Source organism: Carassius auratus, chromosome 38, assembly GCF_003368295.1.
Source record: "Carassius auratus strain Wakin chromosome 38, ASM336829v1, whole genome shotgun sequence".
In the NCBI taxonomy this organism is placed as follows: domain Eukaryota; kingdom Metazoa; phylum Chordata; class Actinopteri; order Cypriniformes; family Cyprinidae; genus Carassius; species Carassius auratus.
Window position 1 is genome coordinate 17,587,029 of NC_039280.1, and position 23,998 is coordinate 17,611,026.

Genomic DNA, 23,998 nt, shown 5'->3' on the forward strand with positions numbered 1-23,998 from the left:
TCACCTTTAATATTGCATATACATTCATCTACAGTCGGACTTCCACTTTTTAAACACTGGATGGCAGTGTTGCAATTGAGATTCTGAATAAAGTTTGCAATAACAACACCTTATCCTGCTCTCTGCTAAAATCGCTTCTGCACAGTTGAAAGCATCAGTGTTATTTGCTAAATTAATTTCTACAGAGGGTCTAAATTCTTCAAACCACCAACTTTATGCAGAATCATCTCTTCAGCATTTCCCCTTATTATTAGTAGTTGTGTTTGGTAAGGCAGGTGTGATTATATAGCCTACTATTGCTCTTACTTGGGATTTGATTATGGTTATGAATGATGATAATGATTTGGGCTGCAATAGTGCGAAATAAACATCTTGTACGTGTACTCATATTTTCATTCTTTCTTGTCTCTTGCTTAAAAAAGAAAAAAAAATGTGGCCTATTAATGAATAGGAATCAGATTTGCTTGTAAGAAAACGGGTAATCAGAATCAGATATGCGAAATCCAGATAAGTGCATGTTTGAAATGAAGGAATTAAGACATACATATTAGTATTGCAATTTTACAATGTGCTAAAGATTAGAATAAATATTGCAGCTACCTTTCAAGTTTTCTAATTCAAATAAGTGTCGTGACATTATTCAGCCAAGCATGGTGACCCATACTCAGATATTATGCTCTGCATTCAACCCATCCAAAGTGCACACACACACACACACACACACACTGTGAACACACACCCAGAGCAGTGGGCAGCCATTTATGCTGCAGTGCCCAGGGAGCAGTTGGGGGTTCAGTACCTTGCTCAAGGGCACATAAGTCATGGTATTGCCGGCCCGAGACTCAAACCCACAATCCTAGGGTTAGGAGTCAAACTCCAACCACTAGGCCATGACTTTCCCAAATAGCTAAGTAGCTGACTTAATGTCAGTTTTTTTATATATTACATATTTATTATATACTCTTATTTATATTGCAACCTATTATTTGTTTTAAGTCATAAAGCCATACAGTTTCTGAGTGAATGATTAGTGGTGGAATTGGCTGACACCAGCTAAAATCTTGCCTTAATGCAAATTGTTTCTTACTCTCTAAAACACGAATCTTAAAACAATAAATAACATGCAAGTGTTTGACATTAAGATTTAATGTCAAACACGTGCCAAATAAACAATATTGATTTAGACAGCATTCAACAATTTCAACTGTTATTTTTCTTTTTAAGAACAGGACTAATTTTGGAAGGAAGATAAATATCTAATTTCATATCTTAATCTTAATTTCTCCTCCAACTATATTTCATTTAGCCTAATAATACGATTTGTTATTATTATTATTATTATTATTAATTTGTTTGTCTATGCACATGTCATAATTTGATCTCAATGTGTGATGGAATTTGTTTAGTTTATAAACCAAAGTTCCTGGCTTCTGATTGGTCAACAACACACGTTTCATTCATACATAGCCAAAGCGGGAAACTGGCACGCGCTGTCGATGTATTGTTACTTAGTAAAAATGTTAATTAAGCACAAGCAATAAATCCATATAAATCATGAAGACAGACGGGCCTGTCCCGTGCGATCTTTAGGACCCAGGGGGACCCGAGCGCATCAATATAAAGACCGCAGAAGAGGAGAAAGCAGTGCATTATAGTGCTTCGACATCAACAGTCTCGACGCGTCTGTTCGCCTAATAACTACTCTTACCGCAGTCGTATTAAAACGGCTGGCAAAATGCAGTATAATCGACATCGTGTCCGCATGAAACGTTTTTGCTGGTGATTTTTTCCCTCACTCTTGATAGATGACTCTTCGAAACAGGGACAAAAACTGGACACTCGCACTTTTTATTTATTTCTGTGCTCCACAAATACAGTTGTAGACGGATACATGACTCGAACGTTTCACCAGTCATTGAGATTACTCGTTGTTCACATTTACTGACTGCTCCACCAGCTCACCTCGGAAGGTAAGTTACCAGTCTGATCACGAACTTGTACAGCAAAAGAATGATTGCACCAAGATGACATCAGTGCTTCACAGCCTTTCTGAAGCCTGGCAACAGAAACCTTTCTCGTGGTCTGTTTGTCTCTGTTTATCCTTCTTGCACAGTTGCACTGGTGCATTATACGCATAGGACATAGAGATAGAGCAGAGCTCACTTGATGCGCAGGTTGATTGACTGATGACTGTAATGGTGGAGGATCATATACTCTTTAAATAATTCATCTTGCATTGAGTATGTTTTGTTCTTCTGTGACATATTTACAAGGTTCTGTGCATCAGACAGATTTGACGTGTTTTTGTGAGCTTTTTTTCCCCCCAGAAAAGACTAGCAGTGCAAAACCCTTCAGATGTTTTGGTTTGTGAAATGCTATAGGCTATTTCAGTTTTTTGAAATTACCTTTAATTGATTGTTTGAGAGAAAATAAGAGTTCAGATTACATAAAACTGCTGTGGGTAAAAAAAAATAAAAAAAATAAAAAAAAAATTGAATGTAGGCTAATGAAAAATCAGATGTTTTGAAAAAGAAGGAGTGGGGATAATGCTGTGTACTGAATAATCACGGCCTATTGCCATGTGATGTTATGGCACACAGTGAAAGTTTTTATACAGGTTCCCTGAACAATTAATTAATATTGTGTATTGTAATTTGGCAAGCATTTGCATACATTTCTTCTTTGCTTTAATTGTCACCATGCAATGCACAGATTAAATGCCGGGTCTGGATCAGCGTACAGGGTTGAATGGAGTCGCAGAGCTTTCCTTCGCTTCCACTTAAAGCGTTGATGACTGGACTTGAGACCCATTTCAGATTTTACATTTCCCAGGTGAAAACGTTGGGGCTGATTTTTGTATTGATTCCGATACCTGGATCTAGAAGCAACAGAATCGACAGAGTTGTTTCCAGAACTGGTAACTTATCTTCTGGGTTGAGCTTTGATACGATTTCGGTTCAACGGGAAAAAACAACAAATCTAATGTGCTAGTTTTCTTTTATTTATTTTGAACCGAGTAGTACAACATTTAAAAAAATATGCAGTACATATATACATACAAGGAATAAATCATTGAAATATGTTTGATTTATTTAACAGATAAACAAACAGAAAAACTGCAACACGTAATGTAGCCTATATATTAAATTAAAATTAAAATTAAATGAATGCATTTAGTAGACGCTTTTATCCAAAGCGACTTACACTGCATTCAGGCTAACAATTTTCTCCCATCATGTGTTCCCTGGGATTCGAACCCCACAACCTTGCATTTGCTAATGCAATGCTCTACGACTTGAGCTACAGGAACACATTTATTTTTTATTTTTTTGAGTTTTTGTGACAGGCTTAATTTGTTCACAGAATGGAAACTCAAATGGCAGAAAGTGGCATTCTATTTGTTTTATTTATTTTACAAAAGCACAATGTTTTGTTTTTAACCTTTTACAATGATGCATTATTAATAAGACAATAAATTACTGAGTGTTTTAATTTGATTCTCCTGGTATAAGGAAACAGTTGAAGTGAGCACACACACACACACACACACAGAAACACATCAGTTTCAGCATTGCTAACTTGACAGTTCAGTTGGTACAAAGCCTATAATTTACATTCTGATGCATCACAAATATGGAAATATTATGGAATATTTAGATTTGTGCTGAATGAGAGAGGTAGGATACACAAGCACAAAGCTCCATTTCGCCAAGAGTTGAGTGCGCTAGCCTTTAAAGTATACTCCTTTGTCAGTGTGTGTGTGTTCACTGCTGTGTGTGTGCACTTTGGATGGGTTAAATGCAGAGCACGAATTCTGAGTATGGGTAAACACTTTGCTGTATGTCTTGTCATTTTCAAAATTATAAATGCAACACTTTTGTTTTTGGATGGATTATCTCGGCAAAGGAGAAGTGCTCACTAACACAGATTTAGACAGATTTGTCGACAATAATTGAGAGAAATAGGCCTTTTGTGTACATAGAAAAAGTCTTATTTCTTTGAGTTCAGCTCATAAAAAATGGGGTCAAAAACAAAAGTGTTGCGTTTATAATTTTGTTCAGTGTATAGATATATATTATAATAATCAGCTTCAACTATTTTTTATTTAGTAACTAGTTCCACAGAAATGATATGTTCAGTCAATTTCTGTCTTCAAAGTGATCAAGTGACCTTTACTGAACTAGTTTACAGTACATGCTGCTAAAATGTTTTAATTGGTCAAACATTTAAAAATGTATGCAAGTTGTTTAAGTTAAGTCAATTCAACCATTTACTCCAAGATTTATTTTTATGGGCATCATAAGAAATTGCCGTGGTCTATAGTTATTACAATTCATATATTTTTAAAGCTTAACAAGATTATTAAAAATGACTAACTGGTGTCTTTCAGTCACTAAAAACACACACATTACAACACAATTATAATTTATATTTGATACAGACTAAACATACAGGCTTGCCTGAAGAAAAAAAGTCACTTACCTACATATAGAGGATAATAATAAGTTTGGTTTATGCCTTTGATACAGCTATTGTAAACAAAATTAGTTTTTTTTTTTTTTTTATGGCCAATGCATTTATTAAGCATAGTATAGGCTACAATTACGTAAAACAAATGAATTGAAAAGAAACATTTATGCAACATTTACAGATTTGTCATTTACATTTACATTTAGACATAAATCTATTGACAAAGTTGTCAGTAGAATCTGCATCAGACAAGTGTGGAGATAAACACCTCAGTTAGGCTAATTAGAGCTAACCCTGTGCCGATAATCTGAAAACAACTAAATATCATTGAATTTAATGAGCTGGCTGATGTATAGGTCTCATGCTAGTGTTCAATCTTATGTTCATGGAGTCTTTAATGTGGTATTGATGTTTTCACACCAGCCCTGTTAAACTGATATATGTTTCCTTGGAGGACATCCAGCTCTCTTTAGGGTGTTCAATCCTTTTCACAGATGCCTTTAGCCTTAAAGGGCTGATTTAAATTGTGATATCTGATTCACTCATATTCACAGACATCAGATTGGATAAAGCTGGGATGAATCGGTATTTTCCTGTGGCTCTGTGATTTTGAAGAAAACTGCTGCGATCACGTTCCTGTTCACAGGACACTGCTGACGGTGTGATGGATGGTGCTCGGGGCAGTGACTCTAAATCAGATTATAGGATGCTGTGCACCCATTAGGTGCCCCCAGCATCGGGCACAGCTTCGATTCGGCACACTGCTGAACCTAGCACAAAAGAAAGTTTGTGTATACCCGGGCGAAGGGTTTTGGATAATGCGGTGGTGCTGAGATCAATGGCCTAGACATGCATTAAATAAGAGCAAGCAACAGTCACACGGTCGGGAAACAACAACTTTTGAGTCTTTATTAGATTTTATTAGATATGAGTAGATTTAAACCTATTTTAAAAGTGATAATGTCTCAGTCCACAATATGTAGCCTATAGTGGCTTTCAGAAAATAAATAAATAATAATAATCACAATAACAACAACAACAATAATAATAATCAACTATTGTTATGATTGTTTTAATTTTATTTAAAAAAAAGATGACTGAAATATATCACTGTTGTAAGTTACAGATGTATTGTAAAATAAAAATGAAGCTTTATTAATAATTATTCTAACATAATATTAAATATTATAATAATAAGTTTACACTACAATTTACAGTATTTATGCAATAAATTCTTCTCTTTTTGTTACTTTCAAAAGATGTTTCAATCTTATTTAACCCATGAAAATTAGTTTTGGTAGTATAAATTAATGTATTCATTAATTAATTTTTGACTAGATGTTACTGTTTTTTTATTTTTTTCGGTGTTAAAACTTAACCACAGCCATTAATTTGCTAATCACCCCAAAATGTGTCAATTTATCGTGCCACACCAGTTATATATTTATTTTAATTATATATCGATTGTAATTAATTATTATCTTTTCATCAACTCATGAAACCCATGCAGTTTCCTCACAAAAAATATTAAATAATAATAATAATAATAATTATAATTATTATTTATTTTTTACTATTTAATATATATATATATATATATATATATATATATATATATATATATGACAGTAATGCATTTCTTTTTTTTCCTTTTTTTTAAGGTGCAGAATGAATGAGTACACATCTGAGCAAAATATAATTTTACACATTCTTTCAGCTGATTTTTGGTTAAAATATGACAAGCTCTTTTGTTATACACAGCCATTCACCAACATAATTCTTCCACTCTTTCTATTATACTCAAGACACTTGTTGATGTGTGTGGCATCGAATTCTCCCATCATAGTATTATCATTTTATAACCAGACTGATGTGTTTTTTGCAGGAAAGAGGGATACTTGAACCTCATGCCTCCACAAAGCCATACGTGAGGCAAGGCTTCCTCCACACCGACAGACCAGCATGGAGAAAGGGGTCCGAACACGACATGAAACAGGAGCGGCAGATGAGAAAGATGCTCTTACTCAAGGGAAGAGCCCATTAGTGGGGAGTGCAGACTTGGGACATGAATGTTGCAAACGTAATGGTCTGATCAATACCCACAGCCTAATGGTGGAGACTAAGGAAGGACTGGTGTCGGTCTATTCTGCCCCTCAGTACCAGGGCCATGTGGTGTCCAAGGACATGAATGGGACACCGGATGGTCGAGGACCCCCACAGTTGCTCAACCCCAGCGCCCTGCCCCAGGCTATAGACCCTTACTACAGACCCAACCTCCTTCTGTACCCCGAGAGCGTGTTGAGAGCTTGGGGAGATGGGGGGGACTGCTGCGAGACCACCTTCATTGAGGAGATGACCCCCGCCTCGTCCGGCTCCGCTGTCACTAAAGACGGTCTGTTCACCGACGGCAAACTGCTGGAGCTCTCAATGGAGGACGCCAAGATCCAGACGCTCTCCTATGATGTAGATGACGACGACGACGACTTTCAGGAACTCGAGGTGAGAGATTGCAGATTAATACTCAAAGTTCATCCAGATGCACAAAAGAGCACATAAGACGTTTTGTGCATAAGGTTAAAGTCAGTGGTAGGGCTGCATGATTTGGCGGGGGATTGTTCTGATGAAATTGTGATTGCAGTTTAAAATGGTTAAAAAATCAGCATTTGTGATTATATGAAAATGTGATTATAATCGTTATTATTATTGCTATTTTATTAAGATTATTTTTCTGACTAAATACAATTATTAAACAAAATAAAAAATATTACTATGGTGGGATTTCACAGTAATATTTTTTAAAAATCAAGGAAAACAATGATGTACACAATTTTCTTTTAGCAAAATAATATTACTATTAAAAGATATTATTGTAAAATCAAGCATTTAAGAAAAATACAAATGCAAGAATTATTATTTTAAGTACATTTAAAAATATTGCAAAACTATTGTAATATTTCACTGTAAAATAAAAAAATCACGTATTTAAGAAAAATATATAATTATTTTAAATACAAAAAAGATATATTACTATTGTAATATTATGATTGTAATATGTCACTGTCAATTTAAGTATTAAAAAAAATATGTTACACTTATAATGCTAATTCATCTGAATTTATTTGTTTTAAATTTAGTTTGTCTTAATTTATTTACTTGCAGACATTAAAACAAGCTTTCATTCTGGTTTAAAATGTAGAAGCAAGTCCTTAAAGCTTCTCTTTTGTGGACAACATTGTGTTTAAAGAACTTCTCATTGCACGTTTAGGTAGATGGTTGGTGCATGGTTCTGTTCCCAGATGCATGCTAAAACAACCCAGACTCAGAGCAGATACAGAAATAAGATAGTGTGTTACAGCATTTACTATGAACTGAAAAATCTCAATCTCAGGATTGATGCACTGACTTTAAAGTATGCACGACCTCACAAACCTGTGAGGGGACCAATGTGCATTACAGGAAGTGCTGCGATCACGTAATCAAATATGTCACTTTTTCAGCATGCGCACCCTTATACATACAGTAGACCAGGCTTTTAGTGCAGAGCCAGCTTGGTCTTTTCGAATAATTTATGCACCTCCCAAATGTTTTCTTTAGAGGTGATTCTATGTAAACCATACTGTTATCCAGTGTTATAAGGATGGTGTGAGCTCTACTTTAACAGCACCCTGTCATATGGTGCTGCTGATCTGAGCGAGCACGTGTCTGGAGCTCTTGCCGGATGACTGGGAGAGAGAGTGGGTGATCAGAAGGCTGTGTAGAGAGTGTAAAGAGAGGCCAGTTTCCTGCTGCTGCCCGCCTGTTTGCACCACCTGTTCTGTTCTGAGTCCGATGTGCAGCTTCACAGAGTCCTGCGCGAGAGCAACGGAGAGCACAGACAAACTGCAGATGTGCTGTTTCACTTTGATTAAAATACATGACCCCAAAAAGGCTTATATGATTATACAGTCAGAAGCTTAAAAATGAAAATGTGGTGATATATACATATATATATATATATATATATATATATATATATATATATAACATCAGGGCCGCTGCTGGTCATACAGTATGTGTTCCATAAGCAGGATTTTATTGTTTATTATTGTTTTTTTATTTTATTCTTTACATTTTTAAAATATTTTTATATTAATAAAAGCCATTTATCAGTTATTGACCATAGCATTAAAATATGATCTCTTAATCTGTATCTGTAATAATTCTATTTTGAATTTGGGTCATATGACGTTGCTAAAAAAAAGAACATTATTTTGTGTACTTAGTTTAATTAAATGTGTTTAAGGTTAAAAAAACACCTCATTTTCCACATAATGTACATTATTGTTTCTCCTGAATTCCCCGCCTTTCTAAAACGCGTCATTTTACAAAACTCATTGTTCTGAAAAGCCAGGTGTGCTCTGATTGGCCAGCTATCCAGTGCATTGTGAAAACAGAATTTCAAGAGTTAATTAAAAAAAAGTCAGGGTTAAAAATAAATTCTGAATAAAGTCTGAAATTCAGAATTGCGAATTTGTGCAATTTTGAGAGTTTGTCTTCAAATTGTAAGAAAAAAAAAATGCCAGAATTATTACCATATTTACTTTTTTACAATTACCTTATTTATTTATTTTCATACTGTCACAAACAAGATAGGTTTAGAAAAACATGAGGGGGAAAAGTAATTTTAGGTGTGAACTGTAAAGTGGTTATGATTGTATCATGGCGTATACCTTTTCATTTTAATGGAAAATTTGACTCAGTGCAGATTCTTTTGTAATTCTCTTGGAATATAAATTTTAGGAAAACTGTCGCTGCATGTGGTCGCTTGCAGCATGTTGTGATAGTTCAATTACAGCTCAATACACTGCGTAACCCTCTGCAGGCACTCTCATATCTCTTTTGGGTATTTCATAATACAGCATCAACGGCTAATCAAAAATGTAATTTATGGAGAGATTAATCAGTCTATTAAACATGGGGAATGAAAATCTGATTGCACTGGCCTGAAAAAACATCACATCATACAGCACGGGACAGCATGTGCAGCCGCTCCGATGACTCATGTAACACTTCCCCTTATTGCTTTCACAAGTGCTTCATTTATTTATATTTTCCGTGAGAAGTGAATTTGCATCCGCTGCTTTCTTACCTGCAGAGAGAACTCTATCGTGCCTCCTTTCATAAACGCAGCATTTAGAGGCTCTGGCCTTTTTGAAGATCTTTCTGGAATCAAATTAATGGAACACTTGACATTTCTATTATGCAGACACACTTCTCAGTCTGTTGCACCGTTACATCCTCGCACACATTGCATCATATGACACGCTGTTTGGAAAACGATGTGCCAGTTTATCAGAGCAACTTGCTGCTTCACAGCAAAAGCCAATCTGAGTAAATGAGATCTTGCAAGATGTGAGCTGAGGTTTGTGGATGAGATCAATCTGGAACTTGGCAATCAGACTGTTCAATCTACATTCATCGCTTTTGCATGATTAAAAATATGGTGTACCCACATGATACAATCAAAAGAATATTAACATCCATTTGTCATTTAATTTCTCCATGCTGCCTCGAATTAAGCACTACAGGACATGTCTTGTGTTTCACAAACATTGTATGTGTCAGATTGAATCTTACAAGAACATTCCCAGCTAAATTTTCGCTCCAAACTTTAATAGTTTTTTTAAATTGTATTTTATATATACATTTTTGCAATTTTCCCTATTACTGTAATATAAAATATTTAATATGTTTAATTTTGCTTTGTATGATGTGCAAAGAAAACATTTTTGAATGGTTGCATACATAATGCTACGGAGCCCCGCACATGGCATGCAGGAATAAAATAGTGTGCACGATTTACTAATTCCTTCCCTCGATTTATAAATTGTGTGCACAATTTACTATTTCTTTCCCTCGATTTACTAAATAGTGCACACATTTTATAAATCGAGAGAAGGAGTTCATAAATTGTGCGCTCGATTTAGTAGATCGAGGGAAAATTAGCAAATTGAGGGAACGAATTAGTAATTGTGTGCATGTTATAGTACATCGAGGGAACAAATTAGTAAATCGTGAGGACAATTTATTGCTGGGCTGGGCTCTGTATAATGCAGATCTACAGTTTCAATTAATAAAGACAAATTTTCACATAATTACTTTTTCACAAATCACAAAACAATTTTAACATGCCGCGCGATTTGAAAACTGATGCATCTGAAGGTTAGCGTCACATATCCAACTTCATATGCATGAGTTTTCTAATCCAGCAGGTTTGCTCTGTAGCTCACGCGATATGGCATTGCACTTAAGTGATGAAGAGCTTTGGTATGAATCCCGTGAAACTATTGTTCAACAAAACAGCTCAAATAGCAAAAATAGCATGGCTGTATCAACAAAAGCCTTTTTACAGCACTTTTGCATTTGTTAACACTATCTGACAGGTTTAGGGTTGGGTTTGGTGTAGGAAACATACAGCATTAACTTTTAACACTCCTTGGAAAACGCACCTGAAGCAACGTAATACAAAAACAGCAATACCTGCCTGTATTTCAGCATAACAAAATTAATCCAGAGTGTTTTAGCGCCATTCAATGGACGTTTCACTTTAAAACTGCTGCGAAACATGCAGTAAGGTACATAATAACGTCGCTGAAGAAATGGATTTAGAGGCACGTATTTTGATTAAGACAACAGTAGCATTACAGTAAAAAAAAGTTTAGAATTTTTACTGAAAAATACAGTAAAATGCTACATTAAAAATCTGATGTAAGTCGCATATAAGTGATAATTGTAGATGGTTTAACATAGCAATATATGGAATTTAATTGTAAGAACTAATTTACTGTCGTTTTCAGGTAAAAACTATGATTTACATTATTATGATAATTATTTTCAGGAATTCAAATTCTTCTTAGATTTTGGGCTTTATTTTAATGATCTAAGTGCATGGTCTAAAGCGCACTTTTATTCTCTTAATGAGTAATGGGTGTTTTTTTTGGCATAATGCGCAATAAACCAATCAGAGTCTCATCGCCCATCCCCTTTAAAAGCCAGTTGCGCTCGTGCCATTGCAGATTTGCGAATTCTTATTTTTTATGTTTCTGTGCTGCTGCGCATCCCTGTGTGTGTAATAAGCAAAGTGTACACGTGTTGTGCACCAGGCGCATATTATTAACGTTCTATTTAAATAACAAAGAAAAAATATTTTGTCAGACTTTAGACCAGAAGAAACTTTTTAGTTCCTCAAAACAGCAACATGCCAACTTTTTTGGGACCAGCACGCCCATTGGTGCACAAATGGGTGCAAATGCATTGGCTATTTAAACAACACGACACAGGACTGGAAAATTAGAACTGCGTCAGGCTGAAACTAGCAAAAACACTTGCCACATCTTACGCAATTCCTTAGTAAGAAAATAAGTAGAAAATAGCAGTTAAGAAATACTGTATTCTATTAAAATAAAATTAATTTCATTCTAATATATATTTTTTGTGGAACCATATACTGTCGAACAGTACAAAAAGACCAGATACATTAAGCAATAAGTAAAATCCATTTTAACCCTATAAAAACCCTCCACTTGCCTGTCTCAGGCCTCCTACAAGCTTGTTACCATTATTACTCCACTTTCTTGGTCTTCCTTTTCCCTGAAAAGAAGCAGAGAGATGTGAAATGGAGAGAGTTGGATGAAAAGCTGCTCTGTCATCTGATTCATTCAGTGTTTTGTGTGTTTTCTGCAGAGTGAGTACTCAAGTGACTCAGAGAGCGAAGACAATTTCCTCCTGATGCCTCCGAGGGACCACCTGGGCCTCAGTGTGTTCTCCATGATCTGCTGTTTCTGGCCCTTGGGCATCGCAGCTTTCTGCCTGTCTCATGAGGTGAGAAGATCTCTATCACGACCGACGTAAATGCCAATGTTCAAGAAGTAGTTTCATTTATTAATACTAATAATTTGCACATGATTTTATATAAAGGTTCTAAAAGTAGGTTTTCACAGTGATGCCACAGAAGAACCATTTCTGATTCCCCAAAGAACCTTTCAGTGAACAGTTCTTAGAATAATTATTTTTTTAGTGTGAAGAACATTGTAAAAATCTAAAGAAGCCTTTTCCACTATCCACCTTGTTTTTCACGTAAAAATGGCTATTTGTTAATTTAATGGGTCTTGCTTCCAGTCTCAGCTTTTTTTAGCAGAACAAAACCACTCCTTTTGCTGCTTGATATTGCAAATTGGTCTGTCTTACCATAGTATTTTAGTGTGCTATTTGAATTATGAACACACAGGTTTGTCATGCAAACAGTTTTACCGTTTACTGCATGTTGTTATTCTTCTCATTATTTCTCTATAGCGGCTAATCAACAGGAAGTCTTTCCACAGACCTACTTTAGTGTTTAGGAATAAGGTGGATAAAGAATCTTTTTGTGGAACGGAATGTTCTGGGGATGTTTAATGTTTTTATGGAACCATCGATGCCAGTGAAACACTCTTATTTTTGAGTGTGTAGGCTGTTTACAGTTGCCTAGCAACATATCAGAACTGATGCGTGGTCACAGGTGTGTGTACAGTATAATGGCTACTTTACAACATTGTCTGAACAATCTGTTTTATAATGAAGCAGTAAGCCAGAAGAGGCCATGAGTTGTTTAACAAAGGGTTTTACATTATTTTTTGGAGATATTGTTAGTGACAGGTAGAATTGATTTTTTGTACATTCCTGTGAGAAGTTCACAGAAATGCATCCATTGTACTTTACTTTTTATTGAAATATATTTGGTGCAACAACCTTTAAGTAGTGTTACCATAATAAGTTGATCTTTATATGATCTATCATCCATCTATTCTCCAAACTGAGGCATATTATTAATATTTTCTTTTTATTTAGTATTATTATTTTTATTATTCATGCAGAAACAATGAATACATTCATTGAAATTGAAAAGCATAGTGTAACAATGAAATAAGTGTTATAAATGTAAGGCATAAGTCATGCATTACAACAACTTTTATAATACATTACACACAAAGGCTTTAAGTAAAGTGTTCACTGGAGTCAAAAGTATTCACATTCATTACTCAGGTAGAAGTATAGATACTAGGGTTTAAAAAGACTTGTAGAAGTTGAAGTATCAACTCAAGCTTTTTACTCAAGTAAAAGTGTAAAAGTACTGGTTTAAAAAACTACTTAAAGTATAAAAGTAAAGGTAATATAAGGAAAAACATGCTGTTAAGAACAAAAGCTTTTGTGCACAACTTCACCTCTTCAAAAAACACATTTTTCTTAAGGCCATAATGACTATAATGTTATATTAAAATGTTCATGTTGAAAAATGTGGGATGCACTAGGCTACCTGTTTCTGCCGCGTAAATGCCCATTGAAAATAAACGCATTTTAGTACAATGCAAATACATTACTTACAGTTGCCTATAAGTATTTTATTGGTGCAAAAAGTCAAACTTCAGAGGCATGTCATCAATAACCTTTAATGGAATGTAAATGTACATCCAGGCTTAGCTGCAGGAATCAGTGAGGGCAATGGACAAGAACACTGGTGCCGGCTTAGTAACAATTACCCTTGTAAGGTTGTCTATTTACAATAAATGTTATAATGCTGTCAAAATGAATGATTAATGCAAGTGATTAATCAAAAAAATAAAAAATAACTCATAATCCTGATCCCTACTTGATTGATACCTTCCTGTATTCGTCACATACGTCTGCTATGTCCATTGTTCGGGGGGTAACGAGTTACAAAGTTGGTATAGCCTACTTATCACAACATCGTCAATCGCGTTATCAATCGCAAACGCCAATTTATAAAATGTCTTGCTACCGAACTACCTACAGTATTTGTACTTCGTTACTTGACACCTCTGAAAGTGTTACCATTACGATTGTTATTATCAGATTCGAGTTTTATTGATATTTTAACCATGCTTGTTCCCTATTATGTTTGGTAATCCAGAGTACAAACTAAAACTGTGGAAGGATGCCTAGCTAAATAGTAGATTTCCACAACTCAGCGCACACTGTCAGGAAAAAGGCGGTCATTATACGTCATTATAGTCTGATGTATGCTGCAGGGCAAAAGACGAAGCATTGCCGGGTTTGTTTCATAAAGGTGACTATAGTATGCTGCAGTGTCAACTGTATTTATAGCTTACCGCAATGCTCTTGAGAGGAGAGAGATTGCTTACAGAAAGAGTGCTGAGAGAGAGATAGGTCATTCGCCTCAGACGGGAACTGTACAGAGAAGTGGTAATTGCAGCATTTTCACTCTTTCCCTCTCTTATTTCAAAGCATAAATGCAAAACAAGATATGATGGTGTTGATCTTTTGTACATCTTCCATTCACCTCCACCTCCAAATAAAAATGAAACCAATTTTTTTGCATAATATAAACAATGCATATTACCTAATCAGTTATGAAATAATTTACAGTAATTTACTGTAGTCTTTAAATATCTAAATGGCTCCAAAACAGGCCTCCTTTTTATAAATCGTAATCTCTTTTGATTTTGGGCTGAAATATGTCCTGGACATGTGCTTGATGGGTTTTGTGTGATTCATCGTGGGCTTAAACTTTTCACTTTTGACACTGGCTTTAAAAGCAGTTTATGGCCCTCATTTTTGGTGCTTCTTGCTCGGTTTCTCTCCATCTTTCTCTTTCAAGCGGTACATCACGACTCAACACCCACAGCTCTCTAATTCTCTGCCTGAAAAAAAAGAAAGAAAAAGAAATATAGAAATCCTTTCTCAGCCCGGTTCTTAAAATCTAAGCCTACACCAAAATCAATTCACTGCAATCCTTCTACAAACCTCAACAGATTTACATTATTGCAGAATGTTTTATCAAGTAAAAATGTCACACAAGCAGCTGATTTAACTTTAAATATCTGAATGCATTAATGCATTTCTTCTAAAAGATGCTAGATACATCTTGTAGACTATATACAGAGTGCACTGAAAAAAATTTAGTAATTTGATTATTGCATTAAATTTGGATACAGATCTTGGATACAGATAGAATGTGCGTAATTTGCACTTTTTAGCAATTAAAATGAAACATAGATGCTTTGAATTCAGAGTTGTGTCAGGCTCAGTCCAAAACTGTTAGAATGGTCATGTATTATACATCATACATAGCGTTTCTCCAGGGCTTTTCATCTTCCTGCTGGGTTCAGCGAGAAGCTAATGGATGGCCGATATGAAAGTCATCTGCTGGTGGGACGTTCTGTGAGAATGAAGCAGGCGTGATGTGCCTTGAGGGGGGCCAAAGCAGCCTCTTTGAACAGCTCTTTTTCTTCTATTCTGTTTCACTGGCATCATTTTTAAAAGGTTATTGCTGTCAGCTAATGCAATTGCATAGAAACTTAATCAGAGATATAAAGCATTTGACTTAACTACAAGTCTTATAGCATGGTTTTAACGTTCGTTTACTGTCTGCAATGTTTTATTTTTCAATCCACCAAGGGAATTACACAAACTGTGCAAATACTAATACAAAATTCAGTGCTGAATACAATTTGCATGGCACAATTTCCCATGTTGTATGTGGTTCTGAGTGGAAGAAAACCCCAGACTACTGCATTCTGCCACTCTTTCTGCAATAGTATTGTTTTTATTATTGTTTTTTCTTCAGGATCATGGGTAGTGTAGTTTTAACTGAACATTTTTGTGAATTTATATAGTAGTTAAAATAAAATATTCTGCAGTTAATTTCTTTCAAATTAAAGTTGTATATGTCTAGCTGAAAACATAAATCTTAAAGTAAATCACAATACTGCTGGTCTGAGTTGCAACATTCTTTAAAATATATCTAGATTTTATTTGATAATTCTCTAAGTAATATTCCAGTTGTGCGGATGGTTCCTGTTCTGCTCAGAACATCAGGCCCTTAAACATTCATCTCCACTCAAAGATCCTGCACTCAAACAATGCTCAATTTAAAATTGTTTCATGTGAGTTTGTGGTTTTGTTTGACTGGCTACTAATTACATCTGTGTATTGAGGGATGCATTTTTATGTTTTCAGTTTCAGTTTCCCAGTGATTGCATCCATGCATATTTCCATGCTTTTCACCAAAGCGAGTAATCAATTCTGAATTTTAGATTGCGATAAAACTGTAATGGGTTTTGTTGTGATGAATCTCATCACAGTGTTTCCTAAAAGATTTTATTTTTGCAGAACATTCTTAACAATAACAAGTAGTATTATATAAAAAGATTATGGTTTAAAAGGGGGAAAATGTGATTAAAATGTAATATTTAATATATTACTGTAATTTATAATAGTTAGTAGATACAAGACATTTGATCACTATCCTTATAAGTTTGCATATTTACCAGTGCCACTCATGCATAGCAGTACAGAAAACAGTATCTCATCAGATATATTACAATCAAATTATAATTTCACATGAATTGTCCTTATTAGATCTCAAAGCATGAATAATTATTAATCTGGGCAGGTCAGTGAATGCTGTTCGTGTGATATCTGTTTTTGCTAAGCCTGTGTGCATAATCTGATTCATTGCATTTAGAGCGTGTTCTAACACAAACACAATAAGCTCCTTATGTAATGGTTTGGCGAGAGTGCAAGTGTGGGTCTTGTAGAACATAAGCTTTGAATAAGATACCTTTTTTGAACAATGGGTGGATGCGGATTTCATTTCGTCAGCAACACCGTGGGTGCTCTTTGCACGGATCGCCGCAGAGATTCACATAAGCTCACTTCAATATGCGTTTGTGCTGTAGTTGATGATTATGCAGGAATGTCAGATATTAATATTGCAGGAAATATATTCTGCACAGTAAAATCTGGTGCAATCACTAATACGACAAAGTGAGTGATTGACGTGCCTTGTTTAGTTTCTTTTAAATTTTATTTTTTCTTATCTTCTGTGTCATTACTCTGTTGTTACTTTTTACTTTGATTTGATTGTAATTAATTATGCATGTCTAAAGTGAAGCATTAATTAGGCTACTAAGTACAGTCCTTCACCTGTATGGAACAATAGGCTACTAATCATGTTTGCACACTGACTGTGCACATTAACAGCAGGGGCAGAAGAAGACATGAACTACTTTGCAAATCAAAGTTCAAATACTACTGCATGACTAATTTTCAACAAAGGATACATTAAAAATAGAGACAGACGGTTAGACAGACAGACAAATAGATAGATGATAGACAGACAGACAGATAGACAGACAGACAGAGACAAACAGAGACAGACAGGCAGTCAGACAGAGATATACAGATATACAGACAGACAGACAGACAGATAGATAGATAGATAGATAGATAGATAGATAGATAGATAGATAGATAGAGACACAGACAGACAGAGATATACATACAGACAGACAGACAGAGAGACATACAGATTTCACTTCATCTACAGCAATATCGTTGACTTGATTGCAAATAATAAAACAGAGATGACATCACTGAATTTAAATATGAACTGCCTTTTTCATTTTGCATTATTGACACACTGTTTTCCTAATGAATGTTGTTCATTTGCTTTGACGCAATGTATTTTGTTTAAAGCGCTATATAAATAAAGGTGACTTGACTTGACTTGACTTGACAGACAGACAGATAGAGACAGACAGACCGACAGACAGAGACAAACAGATAGAGACAGAAAGACAGACAGACAGACAGACAGACAGACAGATAGAGACAGACAGAGACAAACAGATAAAGACAGACAGACATAGATAGACAGACAGACAGACAGAGACAAACAGATAGAGACAGACAGACATATAGATAGACAGGCAGACAGACAGACAGAGACAAACAGATAGAGACAGAAAGACAGACAGACAGACAGACAGATAGAGACAGACAGAGACAAACAGATAAAGACAGACAGACATAGATAGACAGACAGACAGACAGAGACAAACAGATAGAGACAGACAGACAGACAGATAGATAGACAGGCAGACAGACAGACAGACAGAGACAAACAGATAGAGACAGACAGACAGACAGACAGAGACAAACAGATAGAGACAGACAGACAGACAGACAGACAGAGACAAACAGATAGAGACAGACAGACAGACAGACAGACAGAGACAAACAGATAGAGACAGACAGACAGACAGACAGAGACAAACAGATAGAGACAGAAAGACAGACAGACAGATAGACAGATAGAGACAGACAGACAGACAGACAGACAGAGACAAACAGACAGACAGATAGACAGATAGAGACAGACAGACAGACAGACAGAGACAAACAGATAGAGACAGAAAGACAGACAGACAGACAGACAGACAGACAGACAGAGACAGACAGACAGACAGACAGAGACAGACAGACAGAGGCAGACGGACAAAGACAGACAGACAGACAGACAGACAGATAGACAGATAGAGACAGACAGACAGACAGACAGAGACAGACGGACAAAGACAGACAGACAGACAGACAGACAGATAGAGACAGATAGAGACAAACAGACAGACAGACAGACAGACAGAGACAAACAGATAAAGACAGACAGACAGATAGAGACAGACAGACAGACAGATAGACAGATAAAGACAGACAGACAGAGACAAACAGATAAAGACAGATAGACAGACAGATAGAGACAGATAGAGAAAGACAGACAGACAGATAGACAGACACATACAGACAAACAGACAATCAGACAGAGATATACAGACATACAGATAGACAGACACAGACAGATAGAGAAAGACAGACAGACAGATAGACAGACACAGACAGACAAACAGACAATCAGACAGAGATATACAGACATACAGATAGACAGACACAGACAGATATAGACAGACAGACAGAGATAAACAGACAGACAGACAGAGATAGACAGACAGACAGACAGAGATATACAGATAGATAGACAGACAGACAGGCAGACAGACAGACAGATAGAGACAGACAGATAGTTGAAAGTGTCGAAAACATTGGATAGTCTGAAAGGTATGGAGTTAAAGTGGCTGTGCTGGTGAACGGTTTGACATTTCCAGAGGCCTAAGAACATTCAAGATATATGCCAGGAAGACAAATGAATAACTGATGTGAAAATAACAACATACTGCTTTGCTTCTTGGACTGCAAAGCTAAAATTTATGCCCTGACAGCAAGCATTACAAAAATCATGTTAGCTTGGTTTGTATGGCAAGCCCAAGGGAAGCATCCGCATCCGCACAAGACTCTCATGTGTACCAATGAGGGCTCAAATCTCACCAGTGGACTGTTTGCTTTTCCAACAATGCATCATGATAATGTCAGTGACAGTTTTATTAGATGAGGTCTTCAGTGATAGATTTAGTGAATTCTGGATGAGTAAAAGCAGGAATAAAATGTGCTCAGCTCTGCTGAACATGACATAACAACCTATGATTAATGCATCACAAGGCTCTGTTGTTCTCTAGCTGTAAATGAAATTGAGTCACAAATTCTTCTCTAAACTTTAAATAGTTCAACCCCCCCCCCAAAAAATAAATAAATAAATAAAATAATAATAATAATAAATTACTCGCCATCAGACAATCCAAGATTTAGATAAATGTGTTTCTTTTTTGGAAAATATTTGTATAAACCTTGCATTACATCATTGGTTCACCAATGGATGCTCTGCAGTAAATGGGTTCCATCAGATTGAAAATCTAAAAAGAAGATAAAAACATCACAATAATCCACAAGTAATCAGTTTTGTGAAGTGAAAATATGTGTTTGTACTAAATTCAAGACATTTTTAACTTAATGTAAAAGTCTGTAATAGTCAAGTCAAGTCACCTTTATTTATATAGTGCTTTAAACAAAACAGATTGTGTCAAAGCAACTGAACAACATTCATTAGGAAAACAGTGCATCAATAATGCAAAATGACAGTAAAGCCAGTTCATCATTGAATTCATAGTCATTATTCAGCTCAGTTCAGTTTAAATAGTATTTGTGCAAACATTTGCAATCAAGTCAATGATATCGCTTAAGAGGCTTAAATGTATTACAAATCTAAAAATGATTAAATTAGTAAGCACACACACACACACACACACACACACACACACACACACACACATACACACACAAAAAAATTATCCACTCACAAAATTAAATCACCTTAATGTTTGATGTTTGGTTGCAGCAAAGCTTAAGTGAAAGTCTGCTGTCATTGACAAGCAACATACAAAAAATACTGTTTAAAAAACAGAAAAGTGCAGTTTCTCACCAATTAACCCCATATTCTAATTTCTTTCTTTGACCATTGTGTTATTTCCATGGCATTAACATACTCCCATGCCTGTCTGCAGCATGTTGCATGCTGTGGGGAGTGCTGACATCTTGCAGTGATCTTAAGAGACCCGGAAGTAGGCAGATCGCATACATTTTACAGCTGCCCTTTCAATGACCACTTTCACAGGAAACTAGTGGATCTTCCAGATGCTAGAATCTGTCTCTTGAGTTAATTATGTTTGAACAGTTTGAACTGATTCATGGAAGTTAATCAAACCTACCAACTGTTTTTACACGCTCTCAGTATTGTTAGTCTGATGCACACCAGTCTGACATCATCCAGGCGATGAGAAATGCACTTTTGAGAGAAATCTAGGTTGGGCATGACTAGAATAATTTTGTTTTGTTCCTACCTCGTGATGCAGTTGGTCAGAAGTAGCTGAATTGTGATCGGCTGCTAAATGTGAGGGCAATTTCAATATGACCCGATTAGTATCATCAGGTTATTGTGGGCCGACCTGTCTGATGGATGTTGGCAAAGATGAAAGACACAAGCCTACAGACAGACAGTTCAGCTTTTCTCCCCAAGCAATTATCACCATTATGTAATAAATCAAGATAATAGATGGCAAAATATCTCATAGCGGTCAGGAAGGAGCATCTGTAAGCGAGCGGGGAAAGAAAACATTGAGGCAGTGGGGTGTTGAGATGTAAATGAATTCATCAGAAATATCTGTCCTTAATCTTGGCAACATTTCCTGGACTTCAAAGGCTGCGGGTCCCCGCAGGAGATCTCTGAGTCATGCAGCACTTATTATTTATGCACTTTACCAGATCTGTCAGTCAGCTGCTGGAGAGCGGCCAATTAATAATTTCTCTGTTTTCTTTCTCTCTGCAGCTCTCTTATACGATCATAGCTCGTTCACACTCCAGACCTTTTCAAAACATGTCAACATGTGCTATTTCTGTCTTTGTTCTCCCACTTTCATGCAGACTAACAAAGCGGTGACTAAAGGAGACTTTCACCATGCCAGCTCCAGCTCCAGACGGGCGCTCTTCCTCGCCGTACTGTCCATCACCATTGGGACGGGCATCTATGTGGGTGTGGCCGTGGCCCTTATTGCATACCTCTCCAAAAACAATCACTTGTAGCCTTTCCATGCCCAAATCACTCTCACAGTCGGATAAAGCCTGGTTCACTTTGGGATCAGCTTCTTTGGGAAACACCCGATGGTCACGATACGGGACTCACCAGCAATGTGTTCCACTCCTGCACTTTTAAAAGTCACGTTGCCATTTTGTTGGGAAGATCATCATTTGTGTAAAATGTCTTGGTCACTTTTCTGCATTTTCATGTGAACGTGCCACCACCAGTATTTTTTTCTTTCTTTCTTTTATTTTTTTTGCGCTCAGTGTTTGTGCAAGTGCAAATCTAATGCTACACACACACGTTTTTTTGGTAGATTAAAGTCAATATGAAATCAAAATGAACCTGATTTATTTTCTTAATGCATGTTCTTAATCATGCTGAATTCATCAAAATGTATTTATTTGCTCTGCCACTCCACAACTTTCCATATTTGTCATCAATACAGTCAGTTCCCATTGGATGAAATCAGGGACCGGTTGCACCAGCTGTGCGCAAGTTACAGCTTAGCCTAATTTTGACGCAAAGGTCCACTAAGTTACAACTTATGGTGAGTGCACACCAAAAGCAAAATGAATTATTCGCACATGTAAATTACATATAAAGTCAATGCAAACAGGCATATATATGCAAATTTGTGCTGGCTGACGCGAATGATGCAAACTGTGCAATGCCGTTGTCGTGAAAGCGTGATATTCGCCTCAATCGTGTCTTCTGCAAGTTGTAAAATTTCAACTCAAAGCGTAAAATTAGCATGAAGCATTGTCATGAAAGGCAATCAACTAAAAAGCTTATTGACACTTGGCATCAGAAAATTTATTTATTGTTTTTATGTTTTTAGTAATTCAAAAACATCCCGCGACTTCACTAGATTGAGTAATGCGATACAAATTTTGCTTTGCATTTTGATGTGCATACACCATTAGGCAGTAGTAAAAAAATTTTTGCATTGCACCAACTTAATATATAAACTTAAAATGTAATACAAAAGCCTCAGACAAGAAGTAAATGTCGGAAAAAAATAGTACAATGATTGAATTGCATCAATAAGTTCATGATTTACCTGACAAACTACAATTCTTTAGACATACGATGTACACTCTAAAAAATGCTGGGTTGTTTCAACCCAACTTTTGGTCACATATGGACTAACCCAACTTTTGGGTTAAAATTATTACAAAATTTAAAATAAAAAATAGTTTGTAAAAAATTTACCAAATTGTTGGGTTAGTCCATCTTTGACCCAAAGTTGATTTGAAACAACCTAGCATTGTTAAGAGTGTAGGGGTGTTTAGATTTTTGGGGGGATCATTTTAATGATTGTTTAACAATATTTTGTAGGGTGTGTTTTTGTGTTGATCGGTCGGATTATGGCTCTTATGGATAAATAAATATGACACTAAAACCTCTATGTCCCTGTCTTAATGAGTGAGTGATTCATTGAATCATTCATTCAAATGATTTGTTCAAAATGGTTGATAAAATTAGAAACAAAGAAACTGACTGTCTTTATGAATGGATCATTGAATCATTGACTCAAATTATTCATTCAAAAATAGATTAATTCAGGAATAAAACACAGCAGTATTTCTCTGAGATGTAAAAATGTATACAAAACTATTTTCATTGAGGTAACAAAAAAAAAGAAAGACAATTGTGTGTAATGTAATACTGAGTGTATAATGATAATTTAATATTAACTTATTGTTTGTCGAATGATTGTATTAAATCAGAATCACATTCTAATGTAAAAGAAATGGCACCCTTGCTTGTGTGATATTACTTTACTCTTATAAATGTCTTATAAAAAGATGTTTTTGTTTGTTTTTTGCCAAAGTAGGTGAACACTGATAATGTCAGCTCGCACATCTCTAAAACAACAATTACGATACTGCTGACAAAACATGTTGAACACCCCTAATGTGATGACATTTACTCTTGTTTACATTTTGAAAAAACATGTGAAAAATATTGTTTACGAACCCAGTGCTTACAACCTGCTGGCTACACACAAATGGTGCAACAAAAATCAAGCACAGTTAGCTACAAACTTTCTAGTAGTTACTAAAAATCTAGTGTGGACTCATTACCCTTTAATTAAGACCTTACAAACGGCTGGTGTAACCCTACCCAGGCCCCTAAAATTTTTGTTTTACTTGGAAACAA

General features: G+C 35.8%; 1 protein-coding gene across 1 annotated transcript; it reads left to right on the forward strand.

The window, feature by feature from the left end:
• Positions 1-1,626: 1,626 nt before the first annotated feature.
• Positions 1,627-22,965, forward strand: syndig1 (synapse differentiation inducing 1). Its single transcript, XM_026224538.1, has 4 exons — positions 1,627-1,970; positions 6,356-6,969; positions 12,193-12,330; positions 21,679-22,965. Exons 2-4 carry the CDS (start codon positions 6,433-6,435, stop codon positions 21,835-21,837), a joined length of 834 nt encoding a protein of 277 aa, XP_026080323.1. The 5' UTR covers positions 1,627-1,970; positions 6,356-6,432; the 3' UTR covers positions 21,838-22,965.
• Positions 22,966-23,998: the final 1,033 nt, after the last annotated feature.

What these genes read in the sequence shown, in the direction of transcription:
- syndig1 (XM_026224538.1), top strand. Translation starts at nt 6,433, where the DNA reads ATGGAGAAAGGGGTCCGAACACGACATGAAACAGGAGCGGCAGATGAG. An exon ending in ACGACTTTCAGGAACTCGAG is followed by an intron (nt 6,970 to 12,192) that starts GTGAGAGATTGC and finishes TGTTTTCTGCAG; the next exon opens with AGTGAGTACTCAAGTGACTC. An exon ending in CTTTCTGCCTGTCTCATGAG is followed by an intron (nt 12,331 to 21,678) that starts GTGAGAAGATCT and finishes ACTTTCATGCAG; the next exon opens with ACTAACAAAGCGGTGACTAA.